Source organism: Hypomesus transpacificus, unplaced genomic scaffold, assembly GCF_021917145.1.
Source record: "Hypomesus transpacificus isolate Combined female unplaced genomic scaffold, fHypTra1 scaffold_30, whole genome shotgun sequence".
Taxonomy (NCBI): Eukaryota; Metazoa; Chordata; class Actinopteri; order Osmeriformes; family Osmeridae; genus Hypomesus; species Hypomesus transpacificus.
Window position 1 is genome coordinate 2,107,411 of NW_025813826.1, and position 26,353 is coordinate 2,133,763.

General features: G+C 42.9%; 1 protein-coding gene across 1 annotated transcript; it reads left to right on the plus strand.

Moving 5' to 3' along the window:
* Nucleotides 1-202: 202 nt before the first annotated feature.
* On the plus strand, nt 203-26,264 carry inpp5e (inositol polyphosphate-5-phosphatase E). The gene is made up of 10 exons (XM_047015370.1): nt 203-1,854; nt 2,711-2,834; nt 3,020-3,117; nt 4,548-4,672; nt 16,212-16,331; nt 16,664-16,771; nt 16,939-17,100; nt 24,172-24,287; nt 24,370-24,506; nt 25,084-26,264. Exons 1-10 carry the CDS (start codon nt 1,013-1,015, stop codon nt 25,214-25,216), a joined length of 1,965 nt encoding a protein of 654 aa, XP_046871326.1. The 5' UTR covers nt 203-1,012; the 3' UTR covers nt 25,217-26,264.
* Nucleotides 26,265-26,353: the final 89 nt, after the last annotated feature.

Below are 26,353 nucleotides of genomic sequence, written 5' to 3' on the forward strand. Positions count from 1 at the left end.
ATATACATATCTTGAGTGCTTTATGTACACATTAATCGAGAGTGGTGGTTAACCTGCCATATGGCCTTTAAAAAAGAGTGATTCACTCTTTATTATGTCTATGGTTCTCCCTATATTAGACATTCTCTGACTAGAGCGGCTCTTCTGCAGGCATTTTCTTTGTCACGTAGAGGGCGCTGTGATTTACAAAGCTACATGAATTACCATACTGCTCTTTGTTGGTAACGAAAACCTTGTTGTAAAGCGTTGCTAAGGAAGTATTTGGATTTTGAGCTAGCTTGACATGAAAATAATATGAAGCCAAAGAAGTTGCTGAACAAAAACGTAGCTTACGCTGAGGTAATTTGTCTAGATAACGTTTGTCATCAAGGCTAAATGGAATCGTGTGGATTTGTCTAGCTGTCTACTAGCTTGCTATAGTACTGTACTTGTAGATGGGAGACAAACAAAACAGCTAGACTAGCTAGCTCTACTGTACAGTACCAAACAGTACTACTAGCACTGTACTGTAGCTGGGCTAACTCGTAAGCTTGTAGTTAGCTAGCTAACTACGTTATCTCAATCAACGTTACTCAACGCTATTTCTAGCTAGGTTCTTTTTCGTGAGCAATATGTCACGTGCTATAGGAGATGCTGCTTCAACAAAATATTTAGACATGATAGCTAGGCTACTGTAGTCTACTGTATACGGTCTATTTAACTTGCTAGAAGTAGTAGCGACTGAATACTGTGTCTGATTAACGAGCAAAACCATTTAAATTCAAGACTGTGTTGTTTTTTTAGCAAGCCACTGAGAAATATGGATTTCCAATATAGCTTGTATTGTTAGCTAAGCGGCGGAGAGAAATATGTTTTCACGAACCGCTTAACACGGTAGTTAGCTGTCGGTCAACTAGAGCTAAACATCTTGTTAGCTACCCAGCTTCCCCATTTTCTCTACATCAATCAAAACTAAGTAATACGCGAATGAAGTCTCCGGGTCCTACAGACGTCTGACCAGAGGACATAGAGGATGAAGATGACCGAAGATGGGGAAGACACCAGCCCCTCTCACCCAGCTGCTTCTGTCCTGCCTGGAGTAACAGGTGGGAAGGACCCAAGTAGGGTCAACAATAACAAGGAGCTGTTTACGGCACCTACACCAGACGTTAAAACCTTCAGGGCCCACAGCGACACCCAAATCACCCCTCAAGAGACACGGGACATGAAGAGCAAGTCCACTACTTACCAGCCTCGCCCACCCCTTCTGCCCAAGCCATCTGGCCATTTGAAGGTAGGCAAGAACAGTTCGCTGGAGGAGAAGGGGAGAAAGATACGGAGATCTAGTCAGGAAAGCCTAACCGACCCCGCCGAGACAGGCTCTTCCACAGACTCCCTTAAGGATGACCATGCAGTTTCAGATGTGTTTACCTTTAGTGGTGCTGCCACCTTGAGGAATGAACAGAACTCAGCGACTGTAAGCGCCCAGGTTCCTACACGGTCTCCCGTCTTCAGGGGTAGGGGCCACAGCCTCTCAGAGTACGAAACGCAGCCCCACAATCACCAGAGCGAGTCTGCAGAACAGCGGGTGAGGTCTTCCAAAGTGCGCCTCTCCCCCCTGGATCCCTCAGGAGCACTTCCTGCCCTGGAGCAGAATTTGGTGTCGGCGACCTTAAGAACGTCTAATCGGATTGACAGGGATTGCGTGGATTATGGCATGCTGATGGGGAGAGGAGGGCCTGGAGAGAGACTGCATAGGAACCTGAGCGACAGCCGGCTTCTAGAGAACATGGTGTCTGACAGCTCCTCCGTCAACTCCATGAAGTCCACCTTTAGCGTGCTGAACCCCATCAGACCCAGAGACGTGAGAAACAGGTGGGTTCAGGACAGGAGACTCTTACCTGCACATACGGAGGTTGATGAGCTTTAGTGCAAGTGGTTACTAGCAGGTTTATCCTCTGGGTTGATAGGCTACAGTGTATACAAGTGTGCTGTTTTTAGGCTTTCTTGAAGCTTTCAAAGCAGAATTTGAGGTTTTGGCTTTAGATATGTTTCTGATACCCCATTTTTAAGGGAAGGTCTACTGGAATACACTAAGTTACATGGTTTACTTAAATACATTCAGAGAAAAATACTTCCTGTGATGTTGCAAATAACATCAAATTGCAACCCTTCACTACGATTACACTACATCACTGGCCACAGTTCACCTTTGTTGGACTTACAGCATGTTAAGATGTGTGCATGTGATCCAAGAGCTTGCTTTAACACAGAAAATTGTGAAAGATAAGATAAAATGGTTTGTGTGAGGAGATTGACCATGTCTGATTAGCACACCTATTGACAGCTGACCTGGAAATAAGATGGGTCTTATTGGACAACCAGTATTTTAGCAGCAGGAATCAGTGCTCAAGCATTTAAGGGACTTATACTAGTATATGTGCGTTTAAGAACTGATAGGTACAGTACTCTGTATTACACTACACCACACAGTACATCACTGCATACATGCTACATTACACAGGTGCAGGCATCATATTGCTGTGACAGTTCTTCCTCTGGGCTTTGTTCAGGCCCGTAACCAGTGTCTGAATTTTAGAGAAGTCCAACCACAGATGTAATTCATAACAGAAGGGCAACATTTAAATAAATGGTTTTGTGGATGCTCTTTATCAAGGTCCAAACCTTGGGTACCTCATATGTAGTTACGGTCCTGTCTGTGTTGTTGCAGGAGCTTTCTGGAGGGAAGTGTACTAGGCAATGGTGCATTGTTGGGGGCTGAGGAGCTAGACCGCTACTTCCCTGACAGGACTCTGGGAATCTACGTAGCAACCTGGAACATGCAAGGAGAGAAGGTTGGCCAACCAAACTCAGCACACAACCTGCAACTGATGGTTTTGGAACACTGAGAAACACACTGGGAAACACACTCTTCTCCTTGCTAGTACTTCTTCTACTGTACATGAATATCTATAACAACATCTGACCACCATGCTAACATATCATGCTCAAATCATATTAACAAAAGTATTATTTTCAGGGACTTCCAATAAATTTAGATGACCTGTTGCTCCCAACGGACTCTGAATTTGCACAGGACTTTTACATTATCGGCGTTCAGGAGGGATGTCCAGACAGGTAGGAGTCGTTTATATTGCTTTTCAAGCTTTCCAAATTTTTACGCAAGGGTTAATTTGTTGTGTATACAGGAGATTCAGCAATCCATAGTTAAGACAAAACACCCCTGTGATACAAATTCATAAGACTTTAAAACAAATATCATTATAGTATTAAAATGTAGGAATGCCTGAGTGTGACAAAGTGCCTCTACACACACATTTCTGGAATAGATGTGAGTGCAGTGCTCGTGATGCAGCTGGTGATGACAGTTCTTCTCAGTGGCTTTGGTACCTATTTCTATTATCACAGTTGAAATTATCTACATCTCTGAAATACTTGTTCAAGCTCCACATCATCTATTCTAGTCACTTATTCATGTCGTAATAGCAATTTCTCATGATTTTAAACAAATTTAAATGCTGTGGGAGATTCATGCAAATTATTATGTAACCATCATTTGTCTGGTGACATTACCTACGTTATCAATTGCTTATGTTATGTTGATCAAAATGTATTATATTGGTTCTGTAAAATTGTCTTACCACCACAAACATTGAAACTTTTAGGTAACCAAATTAACTGATCTATACTGAAAGTATATCCACTTTATATTGTCGTTCTGTTGGCTAGCCAGCAAACCCCTTTGAAAGCAGCTGATTATCGGTTGTACAAGCGAATTTGCTTCTAAAAAATTAAACAGAATTTCCCTATTTTCCTTAATACGAACTCCGGCACTCATTGCGAATGCTTTTGTTAATTGCATTAGTTCAATCGCGGTACTGCACTCCGTTGGATTATGAAAAGGACACCTGCAAAATATGAACTTTGCAGAGTGCCCGGCTATTCAGATATACGTAGGAAACGCGGACAAACAGACAGACACACAGAATCAGAATCAGAAAGGGATTTATTCGCCATTATGGTTGGCACAGACAAGGAATTTACTTTGGCAGGAAGGTGCATACAATAAACATATAGGAACCTAAATTTAAAATGTGTGGACTATCTATACCAAGGGTACATAAACTAGCAGTACTAAGTGGAATTAGAATTAAATAAAATGTACAATAAAATAAAATTTTAAATAAAAGTTGCCATAAAATATAAGTTGCCAATTACAGTATGAAAAAGAAAATGATACAAATATTACAAAAGATACAAATGTACAAGATAGAATTGTGTAAATGCAATGTGTTTTAAGCAGGAAGTCATTTAGAGTCAGTGTGGACCCTTGGCCTTGTTGAAGAGGCCAACAGCGACAACAGATTCCTGGCATTATTAGAGATATGGTAGTATACTGACCTTGAGATTGTGTTGTTGTGTGTGTGTACATGTGTGTGTGGGTGTGTACGCATCTTGCGTTTGTTGTGCATGTGTGTTCACGTCTGTTTGGTTGCCGTGTGTTCGTGTGTGTACACCTGTGTGTGTTTGGTGTATGTGTGTGACAGGAGGGAGTGGGAGATTCGTCTCCAGGAAGCCCTGGGACCATACTACGTCATGCTGTATGCTGCATGTCATGGCGTTCTCTATCTCACTGTGTTCGTCAGGAGGGACCTCATCTGGTTCTGCTCAGGTGAGTTTTATGCCACACACCGGCGCCATGGAAACACCCTTGAAATGGGTGTGTACTATGCATGTTATATGTGATACTACGCGTGTTTGTTTACGCCAGTGGTTCTCAATCCTGGGGCCTGTAGTACGAATCAAGATTTGTCGTTAGCGAGGTAACTTTAGGTTCAACCCAGGGTTTTTCTGTACTACGACGGTGGATCACTTGTTACCGGGGTAGATCGTCATGGTAAAACATGCTGAACGCCTAACCTGGTCGGGAGCAGGTTAAGTTGGAGATCAGAGATCAACCGGTATAAAATCCCCGCCCACTCTCATTCTTGACGATGATGTCGTCACCGTTAAGATCCTGTGGAGCTTGTGGTGCGCGGATAGTGAGAGGTGCGCTCAGAAGAGCCAGAACATTTAGAGACTGACAAAACCCTTTTGCATTCCTTCATGAGTAGGCCAATCTTTATGAATGATGTATATTCTTAGCAGAGGGAATTACGTAGCCTATCTTTGCCAGCTTCTTGAGCTTTATGTTGCCAATGCGACACATTGCTCTGCACTCACAGTTCCACAGACTGTATGCATAGTGTTTCGTTATTTTGCTATGGATACTTTTATAGTGGGTGATGCGGAGAACCTGTGCAAGAACACGGTTTGCCATGCAATTTGCAAAGGATGTTCTTTCTTTAATGGCTTTTGCCGCCATATTCTGATTAATGGAGTGATGAAAAAGTGCCCTTGGTAAAAACTTTGGACTCTAATATGTTGACAAAATGAAACAAGGATTTTTACTCAATGTTCTGATTTCCGTTCTGGAAATGTATGCAAATGATATCGTATTTTACAACTTAATGCATCATTTGCTAATTTAAACGTACATTTACAGGAAACTAGTAATGAAAACAATATTTGACCTACTATTAGTTATCAACTGGGGAGGTTTCATGTTAATATGTTATACATATTCACTGGGGTGTCTCCCCTTAACCCCTTTGTCCTTGGGTTGATTTGATCCATTTTCTAATCATTTCCATATCAGAAATTGGGGTTTCTTTCAACCAAAACATTTCAAACCAAAAAGAACAATGTGTATCTGTACAATGCTCTTCACAAGTTAAATAAATAATCAATACTCACATTGAATTTTGATGTTTCATTCACTTTTATAGCATTTTTCTAAAATAATAAATAGGACAATAAAAGAGAGAAGTAGTGAAAACCCCTACAAAAGACTCAAAAGGCACAACAAAAAAGGTATAAAAAGACCAAAACGCAGAAAGAAGTTTAACAAATACATCCTCATGTCCATCCTTCTCCCTTCCCTAGGAACACAGAAAAAGAATGTCAGTGTAACTAAGTTTAGTGTCTACAACCACATTTGGCATACATACTGGCGTATGACTATTAGTTTCACTGTTACCTCTGTATGGCACAGTGAGACGACAGTGGGTGGTGGCAGCAACACCACTGTATTTCACTTGAACTGCAGAGAACAGTAATACATTTCACTCCTACAATATTCATAAATAATTCTTGAATGAACGTGGTCACAGAGATTACTTGAAACATACATATGCATGGGTTTCCGAGCTGCTACCTCCAGGGTCTAAAGAAATGCCGCCTTCCACTCCTTCCATGATAGGGTGACCCTGATAGCTGGAGAGGGACAGCTCCTCGGCAGGAGTGAAGTCCCGTGGAGGAGGGCCCCCCCAGTTTTCTTTGCCAAATTTTTGTTCCTGTTGGCTGCAAGCAATTTCATTGTTCTATAGGCCCTTTGTAGCTGTACCAATATCCTACAAAAGGGACTGACGCAGGCAATTCAGCCTTGTACTTGTTGGCCTTAAAATATGAGCAAGTATTGCCTACTGCTACTTACCGTTTTGAAATATGGTTTTAGATTGATTTTTTATTTGCTCCCATGATAGTTTGCCACTGCCAGGGTTGCAACTAAAATAATACAGCAACAAAAGTTTAACGTTATGGAATGCACAAGGATAATTATGGTCACAACTTGTTATTCTGGCCTGCCAGCCCAACTTAGCCCCGTCCACAAAAACATTTGGTCAGGAAGTTGGGTCTGGGCTCGCTAGTTTTGGCAAAAAGTATGTCCAAACAAGGGCTGTTCGGACCAATCAAATTGTCAGGGCGGGCTTTATTTGATGATGGACAGATGATCAACAGCAACGTAATCCATAGACATAATAAAGAGTAGACGCAGCATCGACCGCTACTGCCTACTGGCGCTGACGAGCCGTGGGGCCGCCATCTTGGAAAGGGAAACCGCTCCACTCTGTGTCATCTGTTTGGCTGGGGCAATGAGCTGTCAGCGCATTTAATTAATCTTACCGAACTCAATACCGAACTGATTTTCAAGCGGTATGCTTTGCTGTAAAGGTCATACATGTAGTTATGATGCAGGACATGGGTATTCTTTTCACAAAATAAAACCAATAGTATGGTAATGTTAAATTTTACTTGGGAAAAGTAATCCCCCGAGCCCTGTTTGCGATGCACAGTTCTGGTATCTTGTTTATTCTGGTGCTAAGCAACTAGGAATTTGGCGCAAGATGGCGGCCGCATTTCTCTCGCCCAGCAGCCAATGCGGCATCTACTCTTTAGCTGCGTTCGACATTGACTGACTTCATGCAGCGCTGCAACCAGCTGCAGGCGGCTGACTTGAAACAGGAATTCTGGTTAGACTTTTTGTCCGACTTGAGACGGCGTCGAGGCTACGTCGCCACCGAAGTACCGTGAAATCAATTTGAGAACTGCCGGCTGTGTAGCCGAGCGCATTTTCTCAAGAGCAACTGCACGGGTTCTAATGACGACACAGCTATTTCATGATAGGTCAGACTCCAGACTCACACACAAAAATTTTGACGCGCGTTTTGTAATTATTCTGACACCTTCAGTTTCGCTAATGTTCAAATCCGGACCAAACTGTTTAATTGAATTAAACATTTGTTCAAGAAAAGGTTTTATTCCGCCTCCCCTGTCATGCATGTTTTTAAAAAAGACCGTGAAGGTAGGGCTGGGCGATAAATCGATAAAAATAACTATCGAAGTAATGACTTCCCTCGATAAAGATATCGTAACATTAATTCATTTTCAATAATATCGATAATGTCGATAGAGAATAATTAGGAACAGCAGTCCATTTAATTTCTGTGATGCAGCAGGAAGTTGCGGAGAAAAGGTAGCCTACGCTCACTAAAATATACTGAGCACCTCAAGTGGAGTAGCTAATGTTAACCGCGGAAAATTAGTATTATTGCCGAAAACAGTGGCAGCGATAGCCATGGCGAGGGAGGAACTTCCAATGAAGAAATTATTGATTAAAAGGGTTCGTCTTCTTCAGTTATTTCGAAGTTGTTTGGCTTTTAGAAATCCGATAAAGAGCAAAACAATGTGGTAATACGACAAACTGCAAATGTGGACTTCTTGTTGACGTCGACCTACGGTCTCGGTTAACAAACGTTTTAAGAAATCTCTGCTTTCAAAGGTGTTGGTAGATCTGTCAAAGTCCATATTTGTTTTTTATATAATATAACAACACGTAGGAAAATCCCAAATCAAACACGACGAATCTGGAGCAGACGCCATGTTGTCAACATCTCCAACGCAACCGCTTGCTAGGTCCGTAAATCGTTTGCTGACCCCTGGAGAGGTCTGCAAAAGGTTTTTGCGGATTTCCCAGTCTCTGGACCAATAAGAACAGCGTATTGGTCCAATTATAATACTAATATATAAGAAACTTTTTTTACCAAGATCACTCGTTGGAACATGCAGAAAGTGTGAGTTTGCGCTACGGTATTGCTGGGTAGGCTATTGATAAAAAGCAAGGTTTTAAAAAGCTTAAGTTACTTGACCCCAGGTATGTGCTCCCTGGTCGCAAACATTTCTCTCACACCACTCTGCCTAAACTATGCCGAGTGTAGGGAAGAAGTTGAGGAGGAGACTTATTTAGCTACCTCTACAGATCTGTGTTCTATAGTTTAATTATCGTTATCGAATGTAATTATAAATACATTGCTCCAGACTAACTTTTTCCCTTGGTTGCACTGGTGCGCCTAACTTTTTTATTTAGGTGCACCAGCACAACATTTAGGTGCACCCAATTTTTTCCTTGCTTCACCACAATTTCAAGGTCACCTTTTTAATCACGCTCCATATACATTCATATATATATTATGTAAATGATCTTAAACAAGAATAAGGTGTAGGTAAATATTGGTTTTATTTGAATCACAATAAAAAAAAAAATCTTTTAAGTGCTTCACTGAGCTGCCAAACTAAAACATTGCAAGCAAAATAAAACATTTCAAAATAGAAAGTGCTACTGACCTAACATTTCATGGCTCAAAGTCTTATAGCGGGTCCCCCCTTGCTGTACCATACCCTTCAGATGGCCAACACCTGTAATTTGGCTTTCTTGCCCTTTGGCCTTGGCTAAACCATTTTGCCACACTCTTCCCTACCATCAAAATCTTAGCTCCATGGGTTAGCTCCATGGGCCAGCTCCGTAACTCCGGAGCTAATTTTGACAAGGTGCCACATGAAAAACTTGAAATGTGTTGGAGGGCAATAACTTGAATTTAATTCTGCTCACTATTCATTTTCCCCCATTGTAAAAAGCAGTAAAGTATATATTTTGATTAGCTGCTACTGGTTATCAGAAGAATAAGGATATTCTGTAAATAGTTATATAAATATTTTACATGTTGGTCAACTAGGAAAAGACTATCGAAGTAACAGTAAAAACTAAAATAATCATTACATTAGTGTTTCTTTTATTTTTAAAAAGGTAATCTTCACAAAAACTGAAAAGTTGTTTTGCAGTATGTTAAAGATATGCAATTGATCAACTTTATACAAAAAGCAATACTTTTTTTCACTTCCTTTTGTTCTGTGAGAGGAATCCAGTGGGTTTGAACAAGTGCATCGAAATCTGGCTGAATGTCTGAGGTGGATATGCGAAGGACAGTTGCAGGTGATGATCCGGGTCTGCAATTTAACTAGCAAACCATCAGCCCGCCCCCACTGATCAGTCAAGTTCTTATTATGTCCGCGTTAGTTATTTTCTTTAGTCCCTTAGTGCCGATTCAAATTATAATCCTTCAACACAGCGACTTTAGCGAACAAGCGCACATATGTAAATCGCCTGATCACTAGTCTTTCAGGACTAGATGTTTACTAGCTCTCAACACATTTATTTATTTTAAATTTTTGATTTACCTCACGCGGGCCGGATTGGGACAGCCTGTGGGCCGGTTGTGGCCCGCGGGCCGTACAATGTTCAGGTCTGCCATAACTGATTCTCTGGTGCTCAGGTCGTAATTTCAATCACACAGCACGGAGCAGTGTAGGCCTACAGGAATATCTAGACCACAGCCAATCAAACACAAAGACCCGCCCCACCTCTGTCTCTGATTAGTTTAGACCACGATATGATCCACGCGCTCGCATTATGTGGAATTCCTTTCTAGCAAATCAAACCCTGAATACGTTGTTGGTTTGGGCTAAGCCCCGAATGTTTACAACGTGATTAACACTCGGATCGATAAGCAGTCTTAAAAATGATAGCAATATAAAAAATAATACGATCCCTTTTCGTATTCATGATACCCCCCCAGAAATTTGTGATGTCGTTCGTGAATGATTTGTTCATTTTGAACGAATCATTAGTGTGACTCGGGAGTATCGAGTAGTCTTAGTCTAATCAGAGCGATTCGTTTATTTTCTCGTGTCCAAGAAAGAAAGAAAGTTAAAACAACAAAACCTATAATTATCACTTGTGAACAAATATAATTCACGTGGATACCGCCTTATTCCTAGCTCCCATGATCCATTTCCTGGATTATGGGCACGACTTCCAGAGCTGGCGATTGTCATGGTACGCTCAAACAGTCATTGCGGTAAACTAATTCTGATGCGAAATAAAACATGTGGGGACAAACAGCCTGTTACACCTGAAACGGGACAATTTGATCATACCTCTGCCTTCTACTATCGAGGGATGGGAGGATGACCTGAATAAAGGTGGCCTCAAATAACGTACACTAGCGTATTTAGCTACTTTATTAACTCAGTTGCTACGGACGGTGAAGTGATGAATAACCTGAAAACCTCTGAGTCTTATCCGTAGCTACCTCCACAGCAATAAAGTTGGTTGCGTTTTAATAAAGGAGGTGGAACACAACCATGTCTACCTTAAAGCAGACAGAGCCTAGTCAGAGCCTCAAAGTCCCACATCACCGGTCCCGGATTTTAGTTTCATCGTCAGGTGAAATACAAACGGCTGGGTGCTCGTGTTGCTGGACCAGAGGCCTGTTCCATAAAGCGAGTTTACCGAATAAGCCAGACTTATGTCAGTTAGTCGGACTCATTTCTTGTTCATTCGGTTCCATAAAGCTAGCTCAACGTAGTTCGAACTCTGTTACTATGGCAACTTAGACTGCGAAACTAGTCTGGTCAGGGTCAGACTAACTGTCAGGCTTAGCCAGCGGCGTAACAAGGACTTGGCGGGCCCGAGTGCAGATCTCACCAACGGGCCCCTTACCGACCTATCGTCAGGCGAAATTATTGAGTTTTCAGTTTAGCGATGCGCAAGGAAATTTAGGCTACTCATGATGTACAATTAAGGGTAACGACTGCTCCTTCTATGTGAAGATAGATTACGGTTTTCAAAAGTGAACGGCTCTGACTCGCGAGTCTCTGGCTCTAGATTATGCTTGCTACAACACGGAATGAGTATAATGGAACAGTCAGTCATGAGCCGACGTATCTGCGACATTTGAAATAGAGCACAGAGATGAGAAGAAAATCTGATCATTTACCAAGGCTTATCCGACGTTATGAATGACGTTTCGATCTGTCATGTGTGCTATCTGGGTACTAGTAAAAAAAAACTGTCACTTCGATGGTGAATATTTGATTTTATGTTCGTTAAATATGCTAGTTTACATTTAGTCTATCTAGCTTCAGCTATTTTCCGACTACATCCTGCACATAGTTTACTATATCTAACCTGGCCGCTGCCTGGTAGCCTAGGCCTATATGTGCATTTTTATGACGTTTAATAGCCATGTCAACTGCATACACCAGACAGTAAACGTTATGTAATTATTAGCCTACCCTGGTGGCTGAGTTTCACACTCATTGCTGTTGCCGAGCTGGGGGTCAGACGTAGCGTCCTCTTCAACACGCTTCGCCACAATCCAAATGAGGATAGTTTTGACAGCTTTGCCCCACTTACAAATTGCTCTTTTCGTTCCTGCCGCTTTCTGGAGCCACTTTTATGTTAAAGGGCATGGCATGGGGTAGCCTAATTCGCTTCAAAACGCTAATGCAACACAACTGTAGTATCCCAACAACAACTGTCTGTGGTATTCCAACAACTGGATGGGAACAATCGTGTGTGGGTGGGCGGGAATCTTTGACAACAATATTACCCAGACATCCTTGCTATTTTTCGAGGGCAATATTACTTAATAAAAACGACATTTGTTTCATTCAGCAAAAGGCCAATGAGGAAAAATTAATTATTTGCTGTTGTTAACACTGACTGTTTTTAAAATGTTTATTGGGCAGGTGATAGCTCATAATTCTGAATAACTGACACCATAATTGAGAAATGTTTGCGAATTGATAACACTGGATCATATGGGATCTTCAACTTACGGTTTTACAGCGGTGCAAGGGGCCCGGTCAGATTGCCTCAAGGGGCCCGGTCAAGTTGTCTCACTTTAACGGTGAGATCGAGGACGGGCCCCCTTTCGCCACGGGCCCTAGTGCAGCTGCACTCCTTGCACTCCCTATAGTTACGCCACTGGGCTTAGCGTGACTTGGTGCTTAACCAGAGGTTCCTGTAACACTGACCCAACGGGAAGATGATGATTTACCACGTATATTCTCATTTTCTTAGTCTCATCAGTTCAATATGTTCAACATTGATAGAAAATCAACGTAAATTGCCTACATAGGCTACAACATTTAGCCTAATGCATTGAACAATGATGAACAATGCTTTGATAGGCTACGCACCATAGCCGTTAAATGTATGGATGTTAGTTTGTGATTTCAAATGTTTAGGCATCAGGCATAGGCCTATATCTCAATTTAAATTATCCGAGTACAATTATCATAGCAATATAATTGTTAACAGTAGCCTACAATTGCCAAACGAACCTAAATCTGCCCTCCATTTCCCCGACACAAAACCCATGTTAAAAAGTTAGGCTACTGGATAGTGTTTTAATTGATAGTAAGCTATTTATTTTAAACAATGTCAAAAAAGTCAATTTAGATTAGTTTAGAGCAGGGGTGTCGAGCTCCGGTCCTCGAGGGCCGCTGTCCTGCATGTTTTAGATCAGGGGTGTCAAACTCATTTCGCATCGTGGGCCACATACGGCCTAGGGAGATGTCAAGTGGGCCGGACCATTAAAATTATACCATACTCTGCTATAAATAACCAAAATATCATGTCTTTCTTCTGTGTTATCTAGTTTAATTGATATAAAGACCATATCGTATAAAGTCCGTCCAACCGCTTTAACAAGTAATGATCTCTTCGGTGGTGTAGTTGGTTAAAGCGTTGTACGACTACATGTTGTTAATGCGAATCTGGGATCCCAAGTTCGCGCCCCAGTCCAGTGAATCTCGTACGATATTCTTTAACTTTTACTGTGAGAAAATGACATAATTCTAAAGGCCTACGGATGTATCACAACATTTTAATGTGTGAGCACTAATATCAGATCAAAATGAACACATGTAGCCTTAATTAAATATTGAATAACGTAGGGTAGTCTACCGTCGGAGACAACCACTACACCTCATTCAGCCAGTTTAAACGGCTGCTAGATGACGCTGTTCATTTTCAAAGCGCCGATAGTTCGGCTCTTTGGGCCGGCACAATCCGGAAGAAACCACCAAAGCTTTACAAGGCATCGTTCGCCCATCCCTAGTAGAGACCAAGGTATTAATTGATACCGTCTGCTGTTTTCAGTCTGTCTCAGTGATGCGGCTTGTCTTCTACTCTGATGGAAAGAGTGCGCCCCTTAGCGGATAATCCATGAATTGCAGCGAATTAAAAATATTAATTCCATGTCTTTTATGCATTTTTTCCACTTTCAAATTATCCTGCGGGCCTGATCGAACCTCCTTGGGGGCCGGTTCCGGCCCGCGGGCCGTATGTTTGACACCCCTGTTTTAGATGTTTCCCTGATCCAGCTCACCTGATTCGAATGAATGGTCGTTATAACAACCCTTTTAATCGAATCAGGTGTGTTGGAGCAGGGAAACATCTAAAACATGCAGGACAGCGGCCCTCGAGGACCGGAGTTCGACACCCCTGGTTTAGAGGGTATTTTTTTTTATCGGTCTAAAAAAGTCCTCAACCTATCCTATCGTTCACGACGTCAATCAGGGCGTGTCATTTTACTTTGATTGAAGCGGTGGATGAGGGAGCTGTCATTGTACACGATTTAAAGGGGACGTTCTTTCTGGAAGAAGTCATGTGGCCGTGTGCGTTGCTTTTGCCGTGGTGGATTGTATGATCCATGTTTTACCTCTCGGGCTGTTAAAAAATAGGGTGCATGCGCAATTAGCTTGACTACGTAAATCTGACTTGAATAAGTAGGACTGCGTGAGCTGAAATTGGCTTTTATGGAACCGCTTAAGCCCCGCTTGACTAATTAAACTTATTCAAGTCTGGTTTAGGACTTTAAGTCTAGCTTTTTTGAGCGGCCTTTATGGAATAGGCCCCAGGGCACTACTAACCCATAACAATTCCTATATGAACACTTGCATCCCACCTTTACTGGCAGAACTGCAACTAAATCTGTGGAGGTCTTTCGTAGCCCAAACTCAAAGAAGAATGTGGATTTCCTCCGTCGGCTTTTTGTCCACAAAATGAAATGAGTACACATACACATGTCTCTTCAAGGCTAGGTTTTTCAGTCCTCATCAGTTGGCAGGCGATGGAAACCACCGTTTGTCACAAGAACAATCCCTTTTTGTTGTGGGTGTGTGTTCAACACACTGTCGTTGAAGCCACAGATTGAGCCAAGTCTGGTTGTTAGTAAAGCCGCGAACACCGCAACAGGTAGGCTCCGCAATTACATTTTATAACAATAATAAGTTTTACATTTAACAAAGTTTTTGTAAAATTACAGTTGAAATTACTTTCAAAGAATCACATCATTACAAAGAATCACTGTTGAGCTGGGACTAACGTATAGCAAGACGCAACTTCCGCTACTCATCGGTATTTGCACCCATAATAATTTCTACAGTAGACCGCCTGAGAATAAGGTGGCTCAGAAGAGGAAACAGAAAGGATTTGTTTACATTTAGTCATTTAGCAGACGCTCTTATCCAGAGCGACTTACAGTAAGTACCCCGAGGGCAGTAGGGTGAAGTGCCTTTCCCAAGGACACAACGTCATTTGGCTTGGCCGGGAATCGATCTGGCAACCTTCTGATTACTAGTCCGACTCCCTCACCGCTCAGCCATCTGACTCCGACGACTACCTTGTTTACTTTCGCGTGACTAGGTTTAGTAAGACGTGAATGATATTCGTTCACAAGTAATAATTACAGGTTTTGTTATTTTTACTTTTTTGTACTTTACTTACAGTTAAGTGCAGTGTAATTGTTTGCCGCGATAATTAAATGCTAGTGTGAAATGACCATTTTGAGTCATACAAACTGTGATTATGCATTATTTTAATCCAGGAATTTATTTTACAATAGTATCTTCTGGCTACCCTAACCCTTGAGGGGCGGTTCTATGGGCGTATGTGAAGCCCTCTGTGACATGCTTGCGTGTAAAAAGGGCTATACAAATACATTTGATTTTATTTGATTTACATGCAGGTCTACATGAGAATATGATAAATGTTTGCAGTAGACGTATTTAGGCCAGGGAATTGGCAAAAAAAAAAATGACCCCCCCCCGTATGACGTATACATAATGACGTTGCCAACATAATCAACACACAAACTTAAGACAATAACACAAAGACAATTCCATACAGCTCTATCTAGCATTCTCAAATGGAACCGGAGAGTCCAGCAGACACCAGCACTACGCAGCTGATGGCCCTGAACCCCCAAGAACATCCTTCAACAGACAATTTTATAGCACACAGTTCTCAAAAGTCATTGGTCCATAATACAGACATGCAGCTATACCGAATATCTTCTGTCATTGGTTAACTCCTTAGAACAATGCAGTTGAATCCACATTGTCTTCAGACCAACTGTCTCTTCCCCCCGGGTGACGAACTCTCAAGTCACCCAGACTTCACGTCTCTAGCTCCTAGTTAGGTGTCATAAAACTACAGTTGGCATCTCTGCCAAATGGAGTTGAATCAACATTCATTGTATCAAGAATCTTAGCCAACTGTAAACTTCTTTTAAAACAGCCAACAGCCCAACATTTCTTTCACATAACCTAATGCTGTGTACTTGTTTTATATGCCTAATACATATACACTTGCTTTCATGCGCTGTACTGTAGCTGTAACTCTTGCTTTTCCTTGCGAGCAGAGGTGGAACATGCCACAGTCACAACAAGGATCATCTCCCAGATCAAGACCAAAGGGGCTGTGGGCATCGGCTTCACCTTCTTTGGGACCTCCTTCCTCTTTATTACCTCCCACTTTACCTGTGAGTGGACAGGAAGGCACCCTCTGTTTAGGAATGGAAGTAATTGAATGTAAATAGGAAGTAGAATGTGCATGCCCTTGGATGAACAACGATAAATAATAATATTAGTATTATAAAACATAGCAGACACTTTTATCCAAAGCAACATATAGGTGGGGATTTGAACCTGCAACCTGTTGATCTGCTGTCAAACGCAATACCACTGAGCTATACCTATCCCCTACATTTATTTATATCGGCGTTAAATGGTTTATTTTGCATCAAAACTCATAGAATGCACAGGGTAAGTGTTGAACAGAGCAACCAGTCATTCCCACATTGTTCTTTCCCAGCCGGAGATTCCAAAGTGTATGAGAGAGTACTGGACTACAACAAGATCATAGAAGCTCTGGCTCTTCCTAAAGGCCTCCCAGACACAAATCCATATCGCTCCACTGCCTGTAAGTCAACTTGCTCTTCTGCTAGTAATTTTGAAGCATTTTTGTGACAAGTATTTCACTGCTTAGTAAAACATTTCTAACCAAAACCTTATGTCTGGATAAATACTAAATATAATAGTGTTGTGTTGTGTATAACGTTAATAAATTCTGTAAATGATCATTCTCAGCTGACGTGACCACGAGGTATGATGAAGTCTTCTGGTTCGGGGACTTCAACTTCCGTCTGAGTAAAGACCGCGTGGGAATAGAGACCATTTTGAGGCAGGCGTCCGGCGTGGACATGGCACCCCTGCTTCTGCACGATCAGCTCTCCAAGGAGATGAAAGATGGTAGGCTGTCATGAGGCACGCTGTGTGTGTGTGTGCGCGCGCATGTGTCAAATACAAATAGTAAATAATGATCAGAGCTGCCAACATACACAATTTTGGCGTAGCAGATTTACGATTTCCAGGCCCCAATTACGCTGCCACGCTTGACTTGAATATCCTATCCTTGGCTCCAGACTGCGACCAAATGGTCGCACTTTGCGACCAGTTTTTGAGGCAGTGAGAGCATTTTTTACAAGTGTAGCATCCAAGGTGTAAGGCCTGAATATCTCGTGGTATTGGACAAAAACTCATAGAACTGGTAACTCTTGGAGCTCATAACCATCTCTGTTTATTTTCTTTCTCCACACTTATTCACCCGTCGCTCTCTCTCAACGTCATCAACCTGTCACACTGGTCTTAGTAACAACATTATAACTGACAACCGAACACTTTGTTTCAACTCTACATACGTCCCCCCTTATTGAAAGAAATGTCCACATTTCAATCCCAAAATAACAGACCCAAAACATACCATGTATACATACAACAATGCATATACACCAAAAAAAACCTGATATATATACTCTGTGAAAATGGAAACATAAGCACAGAGAAAAATACAAACACAGTCCTGCGCAGTCCCCAACCTAGGGCACAGGTGAGGAAACAACAGACATGTGACTCTTACACACGTCAACACAACCAATAAAAAATTTAAATACATCCGAGGGCACAACGTAAGTTGTACCCTTACAATAACACATCAATTCAACAACCAAAACCCTAGCCCAATGTAATCCATAAAACGCTCTGTTGACCTCCCAGCCCTAGTTAACCCTGTCGAGGCAGGAACCTGTTATGGCAAATCCATAAAAACAGGCCCTGGTTCCAGCAAAGTCCATGCCTACCCCGGCAGGTGAGCCTGTAGAGCTCATGGGGTCGGCCAGATCTCCTTGCAGCACAGCAGGTGTGGATAAGTAAAGGGGGTTTTCGGCGCGCCCTCCCCAACAGAAACCTCTGGCAAGTTGTAAGGGCGTAGCCTGTCATAATGGATAGTCTGGAGAGGAGGCTCGTCCCCGAATGGGATACTAATCTGGTAAGTGACCCCCACATCATCCCCCAGATCCAGTTGTTTCCGCACCAAGTATGGCCCCTTCCAGTGCGGAGCCAGTTTACGGCGGCTCTCTGTAGGGTCATTAAGCCACACAAGATCCCCAACCTCGTATGGCTTGTGTCTCATCTTCATATCATAGTGTGTCCATTGCTCGCTGCCAGATTGTTGTCCATTGTCTGCCCAAATACTGTGTCCAAACTGGCGAGGAGGGAAGAAGCAAAGCCTCCCGGAGCGCCTCGAACAGGGTTGCACTGTGTCAACGGACCCAACACTACATCCACAGGTGTCCGAGCTTCCCGGCCATGGGTGAGGAAGAACGGCGTAAACCCTTTGCTGGCATGGACACTGGTGTTGTACGCAAATGCCACCTGCAGAAGAAAAGAGTCCCACTCCCCTCTGCAAGATAGTAGAGTCTTCACCAATTGGTCAATCAGTGTCCTATTAAATCTCTCCACCATGCCGTCAGATTTAGGATTGTACGGTGTTGTGTGTGTTTTTCAAACCCCCAGCCTCCCGCACAAAAATCTAATCACATCGGACTCGAACTGCCTGCCCATGTCTGTATGCAATGTTTCCATGACACCATGTTCCAAAATGTACTTAAAAAGACACTCAGCGACAGTGGTGGCATTCTGGTCAGGGATGGCATATAGGTTGACAAACTTTGTGAAGTAGTCCTCGACAACCAAAACGTACCGGCCGCCTTGAGATGTAATCGGCAATTCCAGTATGTCGGCCACAACCCGTTGGAACGGTCTCTCCACTTGTGATATTTTCATCGGGGCATGATGTCGGGGTACTGGCAACTTTCGTCTCTGACAGGCATAACACCATGTTCGGATACCACTGTGCATAGAGGGCCAATAGTACACACTTCTCGCCCGTGCCAAGACACGTTCATAGGCAAGATGAGCTGTCAAAGGGGCCCCATGGAGGTGTTTCAGGACCTTGGGTACCAGGACAGCAGGAACAACGACCTGGTTGGACTGACCAGTCTCAGCCCGCCAAACCGCTCGACATAACAGGCCATCCACGAATGTCAATCGCGGAAATTCATGCCACAACATCCGCAGACCCTGACTGGCACCCTTTAACCTCCACCTGGGTGGTCTCAGACCCATTTCCAGCCAGGACAGAACTTGCTCAATGTCTGCATCCTTCCTCTGCAGCGCCTTGACATTTAAGCCATTGTGAGCCATTGTGAGACAGCGTATACATCAAGGCCTGGTCTGTGAGAGTGCCGGGGTCAGGGGCTGCCTGGAAGCAGGAGCCATTATCAGCGGCCTGTGTATCAACAGAACACACTTTACTATAAACTTTGTCTAATTTTATTTGGCGGGCTGAGGCTGGTCAGTCCAACCAGGTCGTTGTTCCTGGTACCCAAGGTCCTGAAACACCTCCATGGGGCCCCTTTGACAGCTCATCTGGCCTATGAACGTTTCTTGGCACGGGCGAGAAGTGTGTGCTATTGGCCCTCAATGCACAGTGATATCCGAACATGGTGTTACGCCTGTCAGAGACGAAAGTCGCCAGTGCTGGTGTTCACTAGAGCAGTGTTTCCCAAACCTTTTTTCTGGGGACCCATATTTTAAAAGTCACAAGCCTTCGCGATGCAAGCCAATAGACATTATTCGTAAATCACAAAATTAAGGTGGATTTGACCATTATTGAACAATAATGAGGATATTCCATTGTTATTTTATTGTTATTTCAGAACTTGTAGGCCTACTGCCATTGTTAATAAGCTATCTCAGACTGAGTGATCACTTCTCGCTGAACAGTTGAACCAGCAATATTTAAAGAAGTTATCCAATAAGTGCCTAATTGGACTATAAATATAGACTATAAAAAAAAAACATATAGCCCATTTCTTCTTATTTTCAACATTCAATTGAACCAGAAATATTGGTACAAATATGTAAAAATTACAAAAAGATTACAAATTATACAAAACATGTACCATTTCAACATTGCTAATGGGGTAGGTAGGCCTGTCTGCGTTTTTGTAGCGCGTTCCAATCTGGGGTGCAGGAGGAAAGCGCAACACGCATATCAGGCGCAGCATTCAGTCTGTTTTTGTGCTTTGTCTTCATTTTTGTGAGCACAGAAAATCCAAATTCGCACATGTACGTGGAAAGGAATAAGCATAGAAATACTGGCCCTACTGAGGATAGGATATTCTGACGAAATGCTTATCCAGAATGACGATAAGGTCACAGATCCATAGGGTCAGTGCTATCGCAGCTGAGCTGCAACAACTCTTTTTCTTCTGCAGGACTAAGCGTCAACTCAAGCAAAGTATCAGGACTCTAAAATTCGAAGGGATTTTGCATCCTATGTACAATTACCCAGTTGTATGGGTCCAGCTCCAAGGCCCAGCGGCTGCGACGTCCTGTCCGGTCGTTGTCGATGGTAAGCCGCCGTAGGCCCAACAAATGCTCTTGACGAAGGCTGTCGCATTTTTTCTCTCCCTCCCCTGACCTTCCCTGCTCGGCTTTTATCGTATTGTCTTGTCTTGTACATACTCGAGAGACTCTCCGCATCACTCTCCGAAGCAAGAAGCATGGAATTGATTAGCTGGTCTCTCAACGCAATTGACACCATCTTGGAGGCCATAATGATGAGTACACTGTACTACCCCAATCTTATCTGCTTTCGGCCCCTCAGGCCTTGGGCAAGGCCGTTGCTGGAACAACAACTCCCCTGGAGAGCGCTGCAGTGAGACTCTGTAGTCTCTTCCCTTCCCCCTCCCACAGACACCTGTGGATCGCGTCTCTGTCTTGACCAAGGATGTCTCCATGGCAATACTATCTGCGAACTGAGAATCTGACTGATTGTGGACTAGGCGAACCCAAGCACACACCCCTTCCCCCATCCAACGCCTTCGCCTGCTTTTTTTTTATCTCCCTCCCCTCCCCTGACCTTCCCTGTTTGGCTTCTATCGTATTGTCTTGTCTTGTATATAATCTGTAATGTTGTACAATGTATGTGCTTATGTGCTGAGGTGTTTTTTGCCTGTTCCCACACTGTATTCCCCTTGGAGCATAGACTGGGGGTTGCCTTTTTTCTCCCCTCTCCTCATGTAATGCTGAAACCTTCTAGATGGCGCTGAAAATGGCTCCCTCGGTAGGCTTCTTCCTGCCAAAGTAAATTCCTTGTCTGTGCAAACTTTCATGGCGAATAAAACTCATGGATATTCGTCAGCGTTGCCACAACCGCAGAATAGCTTCGCTCGCATCTTTCTCCGCCGCCATTTCTGAACTACAACTCAAACTAGTGCACAACATCAACGTCATCGTTCTCAGCCACTCCCTCTGTTTGCTGATTGGACCTACAAAAAATGTGTTTCTGAAAACCGACTGATGCACTGAAATCCTAGCCTGGCTGCCAGCCCAACTTAGCCCCCCCACAAAAAATTGGGTCGGGAAGTTTGGTCTGGGATTGCTAGTTTTGGGAAAAAGTATGTCCGAACAGGAGCTGTTCAGACCAATTAAATTGTTAAGGCGGGCTTTATACGATGATGGACAGATGATCAACAGTAACGTAATCAACCACGTCACCAAAGAGCGCTTGGGTTGAATTAGTTTTCAACAAACAACATATTACGTTGCTCTGTTTGGTTGTAGGTCTATCCAATTAAGCGAAGAGGCATTTTTTTCGGGTTCGGTTGAAACACGCCCCATACTCACAGCCCAAAGGAGCGGTTTAAGACTCATATTCTGACTAGAATTATGAGTATGACAATGTCAGGCTACTGAAATCCCAGACCTAGTTTAGAAGCAAAATCCAAATTGAGCAGAAGTACGTAGGAGGGCAGAGCCAGGCTAGTGTCATGGATCCTAGCAGCTAAATACTTATTTAGTACTATCATTGCTACTGTATCCCTGCCTGTGTTTGAGCTGTTGTGCTGTTATTCTCAGCAAGTATCATGTTGTGGTGTCTGAGGACTGATCAAAAAGTGCATTATACATTTAAATCAGTTAGCTAAGACTTGCATGTACAGTACGTAATATCAAATTAAATAATGCATTTAAACTCAAGCTTATATGGTGCGTCGCTGTATATCAGTTGTAAAAATGACAGTAAAAAAAACGGACCCATCTGCAACCGACGCAGGCACACATTTACATTTAGTTATTTAGCAGGTGCTCTTATCCAGAGCGACTTACAGTAAGTACAGGGACATTCCCCCGAGGCAAGTAAGGTGAAGTGCCTTGCCCAAGGACACAACGTCATTTGGTGTGGCCGGGAATCAAACTGGCGACCTTCAGATTACTAGCCCGATTCCTTAACCGCTCATCCACCACACCCCACAATTTCCCCAGAAATTGTACCAGGGGCGATTCTAGGATCAGACCTTTAGGTGTGCTCAGTCCCCAATGAGAATGTGACATAAATACAGTGCCTTGCAAAAGTGCTAAACCCCCTTGCTAATATAAATCCCTAATTTCACTGGATAACAATTAATACATTTATGTATTATTGTGCAAAATATTGAATGAATGAAAAAACTAAGGATGTCCCTTTCTTCATGAACTACCAGCATCAAATGATAATAAACAATATATTTTAAAAATATATATAATTTTTTGGGGTGCTGAGATAATTTTTAGGGGTGCTTGAGCACTCCTAAAAAGGGTCTAATTGCCACTGAATTGTTAGCCTGACGTTGTCATACTCATAATTCTAGTCAGAATATAAGTCTGAGAACTCTCCGTTGGGCTTTGACTACGGGGCGTGTTTCAAACGGGCCTGGAAAACAAATGCCTCTTCGCTCAATTGGATAGATCTACAACCAATCAGAGCAACAGAGTATGTGACGTATGTTAAGCGCCGCATAGTTGTTGTGAACTAAACTGAGAGGCAGCTAAATCTTTACTGACTAAACTGCAAGCAAACTTGAAGTATGCTTGAAGAATGAATACAAACGATTTTTGCCGGTGTTTAAGGGTTTAAGGGTAGAGGGAGTACTTGTTCACACAGTCAACCTTTTTGAGCGAAACAATAAAGGGCAATGCATATACGAACAAGTTCTCCGTTTAGGATTACAACTCCACAAAAGAAAAGGAGAAACCACAATGGCCACTGGGTTTTCATTATGTCCCATCTTCTTCGCGACCATCGAGGCCAGCTGATAAATTAAACTTTTACCGAATCCCGTAGGAAGGACGGCAAAAACATATTTTTCATCGACAAATGCCTTGATTGCGTCTCTCTGTTCCTCTTTCAAAATTAATGCGCTGTCGATGTCTTCTAAAACAGACTCGATGGCAGAATCATAACATCCCAAATCTCCAGCGGTAGCAATGTTTGTTCAAAACGAATTCAACTTAAGCGCTCTTTTGTGTCGTGGGTGATTACGTTACTGTTGATCATCTGTCCATCATCGTATAAAGCCCGCCCTGGCAATTTCATTGGTTCGCCCAGATTTTGGTTTTCTGTAGTTGGTCCCCAATACGAGACCCTCCAGACCCAACTTCCCGACCAAATTTTTGTTTGGGCGGGGAGAAGTTGGGCTGGCAGCCAGGCTACTGAATTGTACCCTCTCTAGTTACAATAATAAATGCATTGCAGGACAGTATAAGGTGTGCCCCTAAATTTTTGATTGCACTCCAAAAAGTGTCAGTTAGGGGCTACTGTGCTCCTAATAAAAAAAGTTAGTCTGGAGCCCTGCATTACACAAGAAATCAATGTCATTCTTTTAGCAGGCAGCCTTGTGCATGTGTTGACATCCAAACAGCCGTAAAGCTCACATACAAGCCGTCATATGTTTAGTCCCTTACGTCGGCAAAGAGCCAATACAATCGGCCGAAGGCAATTTTTTTTTTTGCTTGCTACTACCTTCAAAAACAATGTTGGCAGCTCTGAATGATATACTTTGACCTTTTTTAAGTTGAATTGTGTGTTGGTGTGCGTTTTGGTATTGTGTGCATATCATCAGATGCGTTTGGGGCTGAGACTGTTGTCTTGTATTCTAGGTTCTATATTTAAAGGTTTCCAGGAAGCACCCATCCACTTCCCACCCACCTACAAGTTTGACATTGGTTGCGATGTTTACGACAGCACCTCCAAACAGAGGACCCCGTCATACACGGTGAGCTTTGCTGCTCAAGGAGTCCTATCACAGAAAAACCACAGCAAAACCAATAAATGTATTTTCTCTGTGTGCATTCCAGGACAGGATACTGTACAGAAACAGGCAGGCGGACGACATCAAGGTGGTCAAATACACCAGCTGTTCATCCATTAGGACGTCCGACCACCGGCCTGTTATGGGCATGTTCCAGGTCAAACTGCGCCCAGGGAGAGACAAGTAAGCCCAGCTGGAACTGGATCCTAGCTGGACAGCCTGCTGGCGTTTAGCTCTCCCAGTTTAGATACAGCAGATGATGCCCTGCATAGCTCTAAACCCCAAAAAAGATGACAAGTATTATTTTTACAAAACAATTATTATATATGTGTATATAATATATATAATCTGCCAACGCTGAACCAGGTCGTCACCCGGAATCCAGTCTCCATGACGGCCAACAGCGAGTTTCCCGGTCCCATCCAACGTCTATAAAGCCGAACAATGGATTTTGGTGTTTCAAAACCCATTGACACTGTATGACTATGTTTAGCTTGTGTTCTGCTCCTCTCTCTTACCAACCGTCTCTGGAGGAGGGGATCCCTCTCTGAATTGCTCCTCCCAAGGTTTCTTCCATTTTTTCTCCCGGTGGGAGTTTTTCTGGGAGTTTTTCCTTGTCTTCCTTGAGGGTTTAGGTTGGTTGAGGGGCAGTTCTATGGGCGCATGTGAAGCCCTCTGTGACATGCTTGCGTGTAAAAAGGGCTATACAAATAAATTTGATTTGATTTGATTTGATATAAATGTGTGTTGTGTTTTACAGCATTCCCCTTGGGGCGGGCCAGTTTGACAGGAGCCTATACCTGGAGGGCATCAAGAGGAGGATCACCAGAGAGCTGAAGAGGAGAGAGGCTCTGAAGAACCAGGGCAGCAGCACCGTTTGCTCCATCTCCTGAACGTGCGTTCGGACCAAACTCAACCTGAACAGACCATACTCAACTGGACCAGACCAGACTCAACTGGACCACAACAGACCAGGCCGTTCTCTCTGGAAAGAACCAGACTCTATTCAAACTTACACACGACCAGCAGGATTGAAAGGGACACTGTTGTTTGTCTGTCAAACCCCAGAATCGTGTAGTGAAGTTATTGACCTCTAGTGTGCTTTGGTGGGACTGCACAAGGTGGAGTAGGCTAGTCCTTGAAGACAAACAGCACACAAAACAGTCTGGTGTATATTTATACAACACTTTTGTGCAATGAGACCTTAGAAAGCTTTCCAGTGAAAGAAGAAAATCAGATGACCTTGGAGGCAGGGTGTCTACACTAGGTTCTTACACAATTTGAATTTAACAAGCCTGGGTGACATGGACCATTCCTCTATCAGTATTCTAAATGCCTTGTAAATGCATTTCCATCACTAGCTTCCTTAACAGTACATGCAGAAGCCAACTAGGTGGGATTCATGTCTTTAAAGATTGTTTCTATTCTAGATGTTCACCAAAGTTAGAATTGCACTTCAGAAATCTCTTGAGATCTGGCAAGATTTTTTGTAAAACCCCACTTTAACCACTGAAAGCTTTACAAAAAAATAATGTAATTTATTTTAGAGCTTGATGAAAATACATTTTCTGCAGTACTCTAACAGTTCATAATATTCGGTGTGTGGTAACCTTTCCACTTGTCCACGGTCTGTATCTGGATTTAAGATGATCTGCTTAAATGAGGTTGGAAAATGTTGTATAGGTCCCTTGTTGAGTTCGAAACAGTGTGTGGTTCAATGCCTTAACATTCTCTTGACTAAATCAAAACCTTTTGCAGAACTGTACTGTGGTGATAGGAGATCAGTAGATGGGTTGTGCTGGTGAATCATGAGTCATCCATCACTCGTTAAAAGTGCCTGTGATCTTGTCCTCAGGACTCAATATTGTTAACAATCAATATGTCTTTTTTAACTGTTTTTTTGTGACGTAACATCACATAATAAATATATTTTATTCATTCTTTATTTTCAGCCACAGATGTTTCACAGCAAGCATGTGATATTGTGTAACCTTTACAGGTAGTGATAATCCACTTATGACCTTTAATTT

What these genes read in the sequence shown, in the direction of transcription:
- inpp5e (XM_047015370.1), top strand. Translation starts at nt 1,013, where the DNA reads ATGAAGATGACCGAAGATGGGGAAGACACCAGCCCCTCTCACCCAGCT. An exon ending in AGAGGACCCCGTCATACACG is followed by an intron (nt 24,288 to 24,369) that starts GTGAGCTTTGCT and finishes TGTGCATTCCAG; the next exon opens with GACAGGATACTGTACAGAAA. An exon ending in CTGCGCCCAGGGAGAGACAA is followed by an intron (nt 24,507 to 25,083) that starts GTAAGCCCAGCT and finishes TGTGTTTTACAG; the next exon opens with CATTCCCCTTGGGGCGGGCC.